At 40.7% G+C, this 14777-nt stretch overlaps 1 protein-coding gene across 1 annotated transcript in view; it reads right to left on the reverse strand.

The window, feature by feature from the left end:
* Positions 1-282: 282 nt before the first annotated feature.
* The window catches only part of TMEM230 (transmembrane protein 230), a 39002-nt gene continuing 24507 nt past the window's right edge, over positions 283-14777 (reverse strand). Inside the window, exon 5 of the mRNA XM_082359248.1 lies at positions 283-10526. Coding sequence (XP_082215374.1) covers positions 10494-10526 — 33 coding nt within the window. The 3' untranslated portion in view covers positions 283-10493. The remainder of the gene's footprint in view (positions 10527-14777) is intronic.

Genomic DNA, 14777 nt, shown 5'->3' on the forward strand with positions numbered 1-14777 from the left:
ATAATTTTTGCCAGTTTCTGTGGTGTAAATATTCCTATCATGGCCAATTTCAAGCTACAGACATGAAGATAAACCAAATGCAGACTTAGAAATAGATGCACAATGCTATACCATTGTACCATATTTCCAACATACAGATAAAATAGACACAAATAGCCTCCAGAGCATAGACAATAGAAAATGTAGTAAAATACATAATTAGGAATTGATGGTTTTCAAGTATTTATTACTTTCAGTTTTAATAAAATGTATGTATTTTTAATTTGTATAATTTAATTTTAAATTTATTTATTTTGGTTGCATTGGGTCTTTGTTGCTGTGTGTGGGCTTTCTCTAGTTGCAGTGAGTGGGGGCTTCTCTTTGTTGTGGTGCACGGGCTTCTCATTGTGGTGGCTTCTCTGGTTGGGGAGCACAGGCTCTAGCTGCACGGGCTTCAGTAGTTGTGGTACAGGGGCTCAGTAGTTGTGGCTTGCAGGCTCTAGAGTGCAGGCTCAGTAGTTCTGGTGCATGGGCTTAGTTGCTCTGCAGCATGTGGGATCTTCCTGGACCAGGGCTCGAACCATGTCCCCTGCATTGGCAGGCAGATTCTTTTTTTTTTTTTTTTAACATCTTTATTGGAGTATAATTGCTTTACAATGGTGTGTTAGTTTCTGCTTTATAACAAAGCGAATCAGCTATACATACACATGTATCCCCAAATCTCCTCCCTCTTGCATCTCCCTCCCACCCTCCCTATCCCACCCCTCTAGGTGGTCACAAAGAACGGAGCTGATCTCCCTGTGCTAGGCGGCTGCTTCCCACTAGCTATATATTTTACATTTGGTAGTATATTTAAGTCCATATATATATACTCTCACGGAGAGAGTCCATGCCACTCTCTCACTTTGTCCCAGCTTACTCTTCACCCTCCCTGTGTCCTCAAGTCCATTCTCTACATCTGTGTCTTTATTCCTGTCCTGCTCCTAGGTTCTTCATAACCGTTTTTTCTGTTTGTTTGTTTGTTTTTAGATTCCATATATGTTAGCAAACAGTATTTGTTTTTCTTTTTCTGACTTACTTCACTCTGTGTGACAGACTTCATGTCCACAAATAACTCAATTTCGTTCCTTTTTATGGCAGAGTAATAGTCCATTGTATATATGTGCCACAACTTCTTTATCCATTCATCTGTCGATGGACACTTAGGTTGCTTCCATGTCCTGGCTATTGTAAATACAGCTGCAATGAACATTGTGGTGCATGACTCTTTTTGAATTATGGTTTTCTCAGGGTATATGCCCAGGATTGGGATTGCTGAGTCATATGGTAGTTCTATTTTTAGTTTTTTAAGGAACCTCCATACTGTTCTCCAGAGTGGCTGTATCAATTTACATTCCCACCAACAGTGCAAGAGGGTTCCCTTTTCTCCACACCCTCTCCAACATTTATTGTTTGTAGATTTTTTGATGATGGCCATTCTGACTGGTGTGAGGTGATACCTCATTGTAGTTTTCATTTGCATTTCTCTAATAATTAGTGATGTTGAGCATTCTTTCATGTGTTTATTGGCAATCTGTATATCTTCTTTGGAGAAATGTCTATTTAGGTCTTCTGCCCATTTTTGGATTGGGTTGTTTGTTTTTTTGATATTGAGCTACATGAGCTGCTTGTACATTTTGGAGATTAATCCTTTCTCAGTTGCTTCATTTGCAAATATTTTCTCCCATTCTGAGAGTTGTCTTTTCATCTTGTTTATGGTTTCCTTTGCTGTGCAAAAGCTTTGAAGTTTCATTAGGTCTCATTTGTTTATTTTTGTTTTTATTTTCATTTCTCTAGGAGGTGGGTCAAAAAGGATCTTGCTGTGATTTATATCATAGAGTGTTCTGCCTATGTTTTCCTCTAAGAGTTTTATAGTGTCTGGCCTTACATTTAGGTCTTTAATCCATTTTGAGTTTATTTTTGTGTATGGTGGTAGGGAGTGTTCTAATTTCATTCTTTTACATGTAGCTGTCTAGTTTTCCCAGCACCACTTATTGAAGAGGCTGTCTTTTCTCCATTGAATATCCTTGCCTCCTTTATCAAAAATAAGGTGACCATATGTGTGTGGGTTTATCTCTGGGCTTTCTATCCTGTTCCATTGATCTATATTTCTGTTTTTTTCCAGTATCATATTGTCTTGATTACTGTAGCTTTACAGTATCATCTGAAGTCAGGGAGCCTGATTACTCCAGCTCTGTATTTCTTTCTCAATATTGCTTTGGCTATTCAGGGTCTTTTGTGTTTCCATACAAATTGTGAAATTTTTCATTCTAGTTCTGTGAGAAATGCCATTGGTAATTTGATAGGGATTGCATTGAATCTGTAGATTGCTTTGGGTAGTATAGTCATTTTCACAATATTGATTCTTCCAATCCAAGAACATGGTATATCTCTCCATCTGTTTGTATCATCTTTAATTTCTTTCATCAGTGTCTTATAGCTTTCTGCATATAGGTCTTTTATCTCCTTAGGTAGGTTTATTCCTAGGTATTTTATTCTTTTTATTGCAATGGTAAATGGGAGTGTTTCCTGAATTTCTCTTTCAGATTTTTCATCATTAGTGTATAGGAATGCTAGAGATTTCTGTGCATTAATTTTGTATCCTGCAACTTTACCAAATTCATTGATTAGCTCTAGTAGTTTTCTGGTAGTGTCTTTAGGATTATCTATGTCACATGCAAAGAGTGACAGCTTTACTTCTTCTTTTCTGATTTGGATTCCTGTTATTTCTTTTTCTTCTCTGATTGCTGTGGCTAAAACTTCCAATACTATGTTGAATAATAGTGGTGAGAGTGGGCAACCTTGTCTTGTTCCTGATCTTAGTTGAAATGGTTTCAGTTTTTCACCATAGAGAATGATGTTGGCTGTGGGTTTCTCATATATGGCCTTTATTATGTTGAGGTAAGTTCCCTCTATGCCTACTTTCTGGAGAGTTTTTTTCATAAATGGGTGTTGAATTTTGTTGAAAGCTTTTTCTGCATCTATTGAGATGATCATATGGCTTTTATCCTTCAGTTTGTTAATATGGTGTATCACATTGATTGATTTGTGTATATTGAAGCATCCTTGGCTGGTGGATTTTTAACCACTGCACCACCAGGGTAGTCCCTATATAATTTATTTTTTTAATATACATTTAGTTTATTTATTTATTTTTGGCTGTGGTGGGTCTTCGTTGCTGCGCGCAGGTTTTTCTCTAGTTGTGGAGAGCAGGCGTTACTCTTCATTGTGGTGTGCGGGCTTTTCATTGTGGTGGATTCTCTTGTTGTGGAACTCGGGCTCTAAGCACACGGGCTTCAGTAGTTGTGGCACGTGAGCTTCAGTAGTTGTGGTTTTTGGGCTCTAGAGCACAGGCTCAGTAGTTGTGGTGCAGGGGCTTTGTTGCTCCGCAGGATGTGGGATCTTCCCGCACCAGGGCTCGAACCCGTGTCCCCTGCATTGGCAGGTGGATTCTTATCCACTGCATCACCAGGGGAGCCCTATAATTTAATTTTTAATAATGGGTACATTTAAGAGCTAGACTACAAAATTCCTGAAAATAACAATTTTCTTTCAAGAGTCTGTAAGACCTAGTTCCAGCACACCACTGCAGCCATCAGCAGTAAGGCCCAAGAAGCAGAGAAAGCCAATCTGCAGAGATGAGAAAGAGAGAAGGAAGAGGGGGAGGAGGAGGAAGAGAAGGAAGACAAAGTAAAAGAGAATGAGAAGAACAAGAATGCAAAGAAAGGCAAATATGAGAGAGGTTAGAGGAACTATGACCTGGATTCCTGACTTGTTCATCCTCTTAGTTCCAGTCCCTTCCTGCAGCCTAGTGTATTTCTGTATTATGAAGATGTACCTCATATCCTTATAATAAATGCATCCTTTAAAAAAATTTACACTTTACTAGGAACAATTTGCTGAACCCAAACCAGCTTAAGATTAATAATTAATACTTGGTGTTCATGCACTCAATTGTATGCCACATTTTTATTAGAAAGCAGTGACAAAGATAATATATTTATATCATTAATATATAGAGTTATAGCCACTGAAGGTGCAAATATTCCTAAATATATTTGACCCAAAGTGCTATACAGTATGTGTAGCGCTTGTTTATAACAGCAAAGTTTACTGTTCATATGTCTTGTTGATATTAATCTATAAATTTTTTTAACTTAGCTTTTGAATAAATTTTTCTGTTTATTAATTCTTCTTTTTTAAAATTAATTAATTAACCTTATTTTTGGCTGCGTTGGGTCTTCATTGCTGCTCAAGTGCTTTCTCTAGTTGTGGTGAGCGGGGGCTACTCTTCATTGCAGTGCATGGGCTTCTCATTGCAGTGGCTTCTCTTGTTGTGGAGCATGGGCTCTAGAGTGCAGGCTCAGTAGTTGTGGCGCACGGGCTTAGTTCCTCCGCAGCATGTGGGATTTTCCTGGACCAGGGCTTGTACCTGTGTCCCCTGCTTTGGCAGGGGGATTCTTAACCATTGAGGCACCAGGGGAGTCCCTATTAATTCTTCTTAGCTTCAACTAAAGTACAGAAGCGTATGGTGCCTTTTTGTAAAACTATTAGGATTAACTTTGGTCCAGCTTGAAACCTTTTAATAACCACCCAGGTTGCTCCTAATACCACCCTGAATCACTTACCCTTCTTTGCTTACAGGAGACAGTCCATATTCCTTAGCATGGCCTTCAAGGCCCTTCCCAGACTGGCTCCACCTCAATCTTCCAGTCCCCTAGATTCATCAGATGGTTGTTAATTCATGTTGCCTGCCCTCTCTGCCTAGAATGAATGCTTGTTTCCTGCCCTTGCATTCCCACTTCATCTGGGAAGACGTTGCTTTTTCTTAAGGCCTCACCACCTGTGTGCCCCCGTTCTGGTCCAAGCCCTCCAGCCCCATTATCACAGCATGGCAGGAACTGCTGTTTCACTACCCACTTATTAGTTGTATGTGAGGCTGCCTTTCCAGCTAAAATGTGGGCTTTTGGAGGAAAAGCAGTATGACTTGTCCTTGGACCCCCAGAATCTCACACAGGACCTGCCACATAGCAGGTGTTCACTAAATTTCTTATGAATTGAACTAAACATGTTTTAGGGGCAGAAAGAGCCTGATTTCCTGCATGCATATGGTAGGAAGTCCTGGAATTTAGCCAGAAAAGCTTCTGGGAGAATTTTTTTGGTAAGTCTGGTAAGCAAGGCTTGTCCCTAACCTAACTTTCCATCTGTTTGCTACACTATCCCCTGCCAAATCTTCAATCTTAAGGATATTGATGAATGCCATGAGCTCAAGGACTTGTACATTAGTTACTATCACTGTGTAACAAATACTCTAAATTTAGTGGCTGAAGTGATGAACTTCATCTTCCATGGTTTCTGCCATGCAGGGATTTGGGAGTTGTTTTGCTTGGTGTTCCTGACCCAGGATCTCTCTTGAGGTCACAGATGTCAGCCAGGACTGCAGTGACCTGGAGGCTTGGCCAGGGCTCTCTCATGGCTGGCAAGTTTGTTCCTCTCCTTATGGGTTTCTCCATAAAGTTGCTGAATGGTCTTGTGGCTGGCTTCTCCCAGAGCAAGCAATGTAAGAGGCCAAGGCAGAAACTGTGTTGCCTTTTCTGATCTGGCTTTGGAAGACACCCACCATCACTTCTGCCATATTCTATTGATCACACAAGCCAGCCTTGCTTCAAGATGAGAGGAGACTACACAAGGGCAAGAATACCATGAGGTGATTATCATGAGGACCCTCTTGAAGGCTGATGACTACAACTAGACTGAAAGATAAGATGTATCTTTTTATATAACTACATGATAAAAGAAATAAAAGAACACAATGAACCAAGTGATTAGTAGACCTTATGTGATACATTCCAAAGGTTGTTCCTAAAATCCTGAGGGCTGGAAAAAATTGTATGCATGCCCAGAAGGAAGAGAGAATTTCAGACACATCACCAGCAGTAATTATAGCTTAATCAATATTATCATTTATTTAACAATATTTCAAGATGCTCATGGATCTCAAAGATAAAAGTCCATAGCCTTACATAGTATTCCCTGCTACAAGCCAAATCCCAATACTTCCTTATACTTTTGTATGGTAATAAGCTATCTGAATTTGAGATACCTTTGTGCACATAATCAAGAAATTGTGTGGATCCTTTGTTAAAGGAGTCTTACTTTCGTACTCTTTAAAAGTGCCCCACGGAAGCCTGTACTGTCCTTGTCTGTTTAACGTATTAATCAGTGGTTTGGAATGAAAAAATGTTTATCAAATTGTAATTGACTCAAGCTTGAAGGAATAGTTACTACATGAGATGATAATACCATGTTTTAGGGCAATTCCCATGGGCTAGAATGATGGACTGAACAAGTAAAAGCAAACTTAACAGGGATATATGAAGAGGCCGATATTCAGATCCACTTAGTTATTTAAGTCTTCTAAGTCCTCAACTCACATGTCCCTTCCATTAGAGAGCACGCATGGCCCAGTCACTCTTGGGAAATGCCCCCTCTTCCCTATTTCTGATACCCCATTCTGACAGGTAGACCCTCCTCCAGGTTCTGCATCCACTCTCCAGGGCCAGGCTAGGAGGGTCTTCAGGGTTATGGGGAAATAAATGCAGAGGAACTGGGTCAGAAAGATCCCTTCATGACTGAGTAGGCCTCATCAGCATCCTTTGTCCCTCTTCTAACCTCCATTCTTTTCCTCCCCACAAGGAACCATACTATCCCTCACCTGAGTCTACCTATGTGGAAATGTGTAAGACAGTCCTTTCCATAGATGACCATCCATTTGGATTTTTCTTTAAACTTCACAGGATCTGACTTTCATCTTTTGGACAGCTAAAGAAACCACCATCATCACGCACGGTCATTAATCTTTTCCTAGAGGGAATAGGTTAAAAGATGGATGTGTGAGTATGGTCATCAAAGGGGAAATAAGTACTTAGAGCTCAAGCCTTCATGAAACTGTGTGCTTGGAAAAATGAGGGCTCTGTTTTAGTCAGTATAGGTTAGGTAAAGCTGCAGTATCAAACAACAATCTAAGTGGCTCAAAACTAGAGTTTATTTTTCACTCACATTACATGTACATTGCAATTCAGGAAACAAGTTAACAGGGCTGCCCCATCTGAAACACCACTGGTCACCACCACAGAGAGAAAGGAAGATGGAGGACATGTACTGATTGTTAGTTGCTTCTTCCTAGATGTGGCACATGTCACTTTTGTCCTTATTTCATTAGCAAGAGCAAGTTGATGGTCATACCTAACTTTAAGGGGACAGGGAATTGGAATCCTCCCCTATGTCCAGAAATGAGGGAGATTAGAGATTGGCAAATGGAATAATGTCAGTCACAGGCTCTATGTGTAAGTAGAATGGTGCTATTTTTTAATTTGTGGAGCTGGGGGAGAGGTAGGCAGTGGGAGATACTGGTTTCTAATTAAATATTTTTAATAGAAAGAACCCCTCAATCTGCACTCAGGAAATAAAATGAGGGGCTTCCCTGGTGGCGCAGTGGTTGACAATCTGACTGCCAATGCAGGGGACACGGGTTCGAGCCCTGGTCTGGGAAGATCCCACATGCCGTGGAGCAGCTGGGCCCGTGAGCCACAATTACTGAGTCTGCGCGTCTGGAGCCTGTGCTCTGCAACAGGAGAGGCCGCAATAGTGAGAGGCCCGTGCACCGCGATGAAGAGTGGCCGCTGCTTGCCACAACTAGAGAAAGCCCTTGCACAGAAAAAAAGACCCAACACAGCCATAAAAATAAATAAATAAATTAAAAAAAAAAAAAAGAAATAAAATGAAAAGTCAACCTGTCATTTGGATACTCCAACCCCCAGTTCTCCTCTATAGGGCAATCATGTTTACCAGTTTTCTGTGTCTCCTTCCCTCCAAATTCTCTACAAATAATCACACGTTTATAAAAATATGAGTTTGTTATATATAGCATGTGTTGTATATGGCATAGAGAAAAATGCAAAACAAGAAACAAAAAAACTTGCATGTAGAGTTTAACTAAAACAAAAAACTCATCAACACCCAGGTGAAGGAATAGAAATGAGAAGTTCCCTTCCCAAAGCTCCCTGTGTGCCCCTCCGTGGTCATAACTGTCTCATCCTTTTAGATGCCCATGATTCTGACTTCTGTGATAGTTATTTCCTTGCCTTAAAAACAAAACAAAACAAAACAAAAACTTTAGCATCTTCATATATATCCCTAAGTGATATAATTTAGTTTTTCCTGTTTTCAAAATTTACAGAATGGAGTCTGTATAATCCTTTGATTCTTGTATTGTCTTTTGAGTCTTGTTTCTTTCAATCAACATTTTGTTTGTGATATTCATCCGCACATAGCTGTAGTTTTGTCACTTTTATTATCATGTAGTATTTCGTTAGAAATTTACCACAAAACAAAACAATAAAACAACAAAAAAGAAACTTACTACAATTTCTCCACTTAAAAATTTTCTAATTTTTCCATCTTAATGTCCTCTTGATAGACATTTGAGTTGTCTGCAGTTGGGGGCTGTTAAATGCAATGCTGCTGTGAACATTCTTGTCCATGGGTCTTGGTGCATAGGTGCATGAATTTCTCTCATGTGTGTACCCAGAAGGGAAATTACCGGGTTATAGAGTACAAATGCCTTCAACTTTAATAATAATGACAGCTAGTTCTCCAAAGTGGTTATACCTGCTTATATTCTCACTAGCAGTATAAGAAATTTCTATAGCTTTATCAACTCTTGGTATTGTCAGAGTATATTATTGTTTTACACAAATAGGAAAGTAGTGTAAAGTTCATTCTCCAACCTTGCCTTTTTCTTTTTTTTGGTAATATAGCAGCATCATTTTATTTTGAATTCTTTGATTGGATAGCAACAGTTGATAAAAATCCCTATGATAAAACCTAATGACCCACTTCAGAAAAGATGGAGTTGGGCCTTCCTAGCAAATATGGCAGGGAAAAGTCCAAATTTGCCTTTTTAAAAATATAAAAATACATCTTGGAATGTATGCCATCTAGAATATATAGACATCCATTTTCATGCTTGCTTAACGTTCTTAGTTATGACTTTTATTTTCTCTACTATCTTGAATAATAAATCATTTTCAACATAGAGAGAGAGCTGTAGGACAAAGATGGCATGTATTCACAACTCATTCCTCTGTTCATGGCAAACATTACTAATTGATCATGGCACTCTTTCCCAATGAGCACAAATGTAGCCTTAGAATCCTTCTCAACTCAGTGCTCTAATACCTTACTACTCAAAATGTAGTCCCAGGGCTTGCAGCATTAGCATCACCTGGGAGCTTGTTGGAAATGCAGAATCTCAGACCCTACTCCAAACTTACTGAATCAGAGTCTGCATTTAAGAAATATTCCCAGGTAATTCACCTGCACAAGGAAGTATGAGAAGGGCTGGCTTAGGCAGCATCTACCAAATACCAATGAAATGTGTGTGTCCTCCCTATTTCAGAGGCACACTGCAAGCCTCTGTCCTTGGTCCTGTTCTTCCAAAGGGTTTATCTGTGCACTTCATGAGAACATAGGAGGCAGGCTGATCTGATGTGCCTACAGTAAGAATTCTAGAGGGGTAGCAGAAACACTGGATTGCAGAATCACGATACAAGCACACCGAGAGGGTGGAGTGAAGGACAGGCTCTAACCATTGAGCTAAAGAAACTTTGACCAAGACAAACAAAAGACTTCATAGTAGCATATCTGAAAATAGTAGTGGCATATAAACATATATGTATGTATAATAATCATTTTGCTGTACACTTGAAACTAACCCAACACTGTGTTAACTGTGCTTCAATTTTAAAAAGTAAAAATAAACATCTAATAACAACAAAAAAGAGAATAGCAGTGGCATGCAGTGTCTGTTATGAAACATTACCCTTGATGTCACACAGAAAGGTTGCATTCCAGATTAGTTTGAGACACAAAACCATGCTCTCCCCTCCTCTTATTAAGTCAATTAATGCACTAGAAAATACAGAGGCTCTGAGGGTACCCGTTGTAGTCAGTTCTCTTTGTTTAATTCAGCAGTCCCCAAACAGAACCATTTCTGTATATCACATATTAATAGCTACAGGACTGATGTTATGGAACACAGTGTGGGAAACACTGGCTTGGGGTTTTAGTTTATGGTCTGGGCCATGAAAAAGACAAAGCTATCTTTGAAACACATTAAGAGAAGTACAGTTTTCAAGGAAAAAGAGAGGAGGCGCCTGCAGTCTGATGAGCACCATGTTGATTTCCTAGATTTACTAAAGAGGGATTCAAACATCTCCAGAGATGAACCCCAGGACATTGGAGGCAAGCCACACATGTCCTACTGTGAATGTCTAAATTAGAGCAGATTTTCCTTTCCTGTGTCAACACATGACAGTGATGGGATGGGGGTCAGAAAGGTGGGGCAGTTGAATAGCTTAAGATGGAGGAAGCTCCAGGGGAGAACCACACCCCTCTCTCTCCACAGGAACTGCTCAGTAATGCTGGCACATGTTCACTGGAGCATCCTGTGAAAAAGGAACAAAAATCGGGGGATCAGAGAACAGACTTGAGACAGGTAGATGAGAGTTACAGAAAAGTGAAAAGTCACACAGGCCATATTTTCTGGCCACCATGCAATAGAATTAAAAAGTAAGAAAAATTTAGCCAAAATTTTGTTAACTTGGAAATTTTGGAAAAGCTTTCTAAATGATTCTTGTTTCCAAAAGGAAAATTTTTTTATTTATAAACTATTCAGAAATAAACAATAATTAAAGAGCTACATGTCAGCATCTTGGAGTGCAGTCAAAGCAGTAGTCAGGAAAATGAATACCCATGGGTGCATTGATGACAAAACAAGAAAGACTGGCATTAGATAAATTACGTTTTCTTATTTTTATATAAATTTATTTATTTTTGGCTACGTTGGCTCTTTGTTGCTGCCTGCGGGCTTCCTCTAATTGCGGCAAGTGGGGGTTACTCTTTGTTGTGGTGCTCAGGCTTCTCATTGCAGTGGCTTCTCTTGTTGCAGAGGGGCTCTAAGGTGCGTGGGCTTCAGTAGTTGTGGCACATGGGCTCAGTAGTTGTGGCTCACGGGCTCTAAAGCACAGGCTCATTAGCTGTGGCGCACGGGCTTAGTTGCTCCATAGCATGTGGGATCTTCCTGGACCAGGGCTCAAACCTGTGTCTCCTGCATTGGCAGGCGGATTCTTAACCACTGCACCACCAGGGAAGCCCATGAATTACGTTTTCAACCTAAGAAGTTAGCAAGTGAATAGTGAAATAAATCCAAAGGAAGTATAAGCAGAAATCACTAAAGATAAAAGTAGAAATGGGGCTTCCCTGGTGGTGCAGTGGTTAAGAATCCGCCTGCCAATGCAGGGGACACGGGTTGGAGCCCTGGTCCGGGAAGATCCCACATGCCGCAGAGCAGCTAAGCCCGTGCGCCACAACTACTGAGCCTGCGCTTTAGAGCTCCCGAGCCACAACTACTGAGCCCGCATGCCACAACTACTGAAGCCAGTGCACCTAAAGCCTGTGCTCCACAACAAGAGAAGCCACCGCAATGAGATGCCTGCGCATCACAATGAAGAGTAGCCCCCACTCACCGCAACTAGAGAAATCCCGCACACAGCAACAAAGACCCAACACAGCCAAAAATTTAAAAAAATTAAAAAAAAAACCAGTAAACACAACAGGAAAAAAAAAGATATTTATAAAAAGCAGAAATGAATACAATGAAGACAAATAAAACCCCTAAATAAAACTAAATACTAATTATTTGGAGGAAAAACAATAAAATAGACATGGTTGAAAAGTATTATCAAAGAAAAAAAGGAAAAAACAAAAATAACATTTGAAAAATGTTAATTAAGAACAAATTATTGGGACTTCCCTGGCAGTCCAGTGGCTAAGACTTTGTGCTGTGCTCCCTCTGCAGGGGGCGTGGGTTCAATCCCTGGTAGGAGATGAATAGATAAAAATTAAAAAAAAAAAATTGGCACAACTTTATAGCAATAACTTTAAAAATTTGAACAAAAGTTACGATATTTTGTGAATGAAATACAAATATACAATAAACATATGAAATGATGGAAAATATAGGAAAGCAGGTTTGGTTTCATTGTAAGGAATAACTTCCTAACAAAGTGGAATGATTCATGAATGCCATGACCTATGTTGCTAAAGAAGGGAACATCTCAGGCTCAGATGCCTGAGAGGTGGACCAGAGACATGTCTGAGAGGTGGACCAGACATTGCTCCTGACAAGGAGCAATGAGGCTGATGCTTTGTGTTGGTGGGGACTGGAACAGAGAATTCTCTGTTTCTTTGATGTCCCTGATCCACCTCCCTTAGCAGTGTGTTGTTTTTACCAACAGCCCTTATTGTTATGGGTAGCAAAGTTGCTCTGATAATCTAGAGACTAGCAGGCTGGGGACAGGCAGTTGGTATGGCCTGTTTGCCTGGGCCTAGAGGAGGCCAGGCGGCCAGAGCAGAGGCCCCTTACTGCCACCAGCTTCTCAGGCTCCCTGGACTCACACAGGGATACTTTTGGAATAATTGGGTTAGAACCAGGGCCTGTCTAATGACTGAGCTCTGGGGCAGGGCTCCAGCATGAAGAACAGGAAGTGATCAGCCCACAGACTGGCCCACATAGGCTGTGACTCACTGGTTGTTCGGGTGCAGGTCATGCCCCTGTCGTGCCGATACTACAACTGTAGGTCAGCTTGGAGTTGCACTGGGGATAGGCGGTACCATGATGGGGGCTGGGCTGCACTGGAAACCCCATCCCTGTGAGGATCAGAGAAGCAAGAGCCAAACTGAGTAAGGGTAGCAAGAGGCCGCCATGTAGTAGCCCACAAAATTTCTCAGGTTTGGCATTCTGCCCAGGCCTCTGCCCTCACCCCCTGCTCTATTCTGCCCATACACCCACACTGGCCCAGACTGGGAAACTTCACAGCTTTGCTAAGTTATGGTCAGGCTAGTTATGGCCAGTAAACCAAGTAGGTGACACATCATTGCAACGTGGCAGGCCTCCTTATGGACTGGGCTGCGACTGCCCTTGGGTCACTATGCTGGCCCGTCAGGGTGGAGTCATTCTTCCTTGGAGGATGCTGCCTTCCCTGATGGAGGATGTGAAATGCTGCTCTGTCCTCCTAGAGTTCTGGAGCATTCCAGAAAAGGCAAGACTGGGAAGCAGAGGAAAAGAGCATGTGTTTAAAAACAAATATGTCAAAACCCCAAACATAACCAAAGAACCTCCTTCCAGAGTTACACACACCTGTGATTCATGAAATTTACACCTTGAATGTTTCTGGGATCAGACAGAACATCACTGACTTGGGTTGGCTTTCATCACCCCTCTCAGACATGAGTGTCTTCATCTCCTGACTGACCTCTTTGTTTACCATCTCCTGACCACTAGGGTCCCCAGCTGCCAACTCACACACATCTGAGCCCCTGTTTAAAGCTTCTAGGTGCTCCCATTGACCTCCAGCCAGTCTTAGTTTGAGTTCCTACAAAAGTAGGTTCTGGGTATGTGGTTTGTCTGGAAGTGATTCCAGGAAGAAGTGGGGAAGTGATACAGGGAAAGAAGGAAATCTAAGGAAGAGAACCCTGAAGAAGTTGTCTTGATTACCCAGGCATCTCACTGGAGAGAAAGCACAGCCCAGCACCTAATCTGCCATACCCCTGTTCCAGGTGCACTAGCGCTAAGGGCTGTGGCAGGTTGACAGGTGGTACTCTTCCACTACATTGGCTCCATTCATCCAGGTAGAAGTCGAAAGCAGTATTTAATTATTGAGTGGGAGAAGACTTAACAAATATTTGCATAAAAGGATTTTGTTCCTATTGGGCAAATAGCTGGCAGGTTTTGTTTGTTTGTTACTGTTTTTGTTGGTTGCTCTGGAGCAAGTGTGGCAGAGGAAAAGAAATAGACTTCTCAGAAGATGTATGGGATTTTTTGTTTGTTTTTTTGTTCTTTCTTATTTGTTAGGAGCTGACAATGTCTTGTTTCCAGGTGAATGGCAATGGAGTGGTTGTCAGGAAGTACTCAAAAATCAGAAGATCACATCCTTAGATGCCCAGTAAAACTTGGATGGTAAAATTTGGAAGTGGGAATATATTTGACTCCAGTTATTAGGGAATGTCTCAGCCCAGGAAGTATGGATCACTAGACCATGTGTGGCTTAATGCAGGGCAGGAGCAAGTCAAGAACACACAAATACACAGACAGATGCAGAAACGGGTGTGGAGATGGGGAGCTGGAGAAAGACTGGGACCTGAATATACATATAAGAATGTATAGATTCATAATTATAGCAATTATATATATGTATATCAAGATGAATATAGATACCAATATGTGCATATAGAGAGAGAGATACACAGAAAAGTATTAAGAAGTGTTATATATATGAGAGTTTATTTCCCTACATATGGTGAAATTGCAGGTAAATGTTTTTCCCTTTTGCTCATCTAATATATTCTGCTTTTCGTAAAATGAATTTGCATCATTTATCCAAAAAGAAAGTTGTTTTTTTTTAAGAAAAGACTAAAGATACAGAAAAAGTATAAAACACTTTGTAGGAAATGCTTCCGACTAGCAGACACATTTAGTTATCTCCCATCTAGTTAGGGTGTCGAGGCAAATAGAGGGCTTCCAGCATCAGGGAAAAGGGGAAATTTTTAAAGCTATGTCCATGGTCCCATACAGCTAATAATGTACCTAGTTATGTTTTATTTCTGTGAAATTTCTGTGAAATTTTTCTACTGAAAAA

The sequence above is a fragment of the Balaenoptera borealis genome (assembly GCF_965194805.1).
Source record: "Balaenoptera borealis genome assembly, chromosome: 16".
NCBI lineage: Eukaryota > Metazoa > Chordata > Mammalia > Artiodactyla > Balaenopteridae > Balaenoptera > Balaenoptera borealis.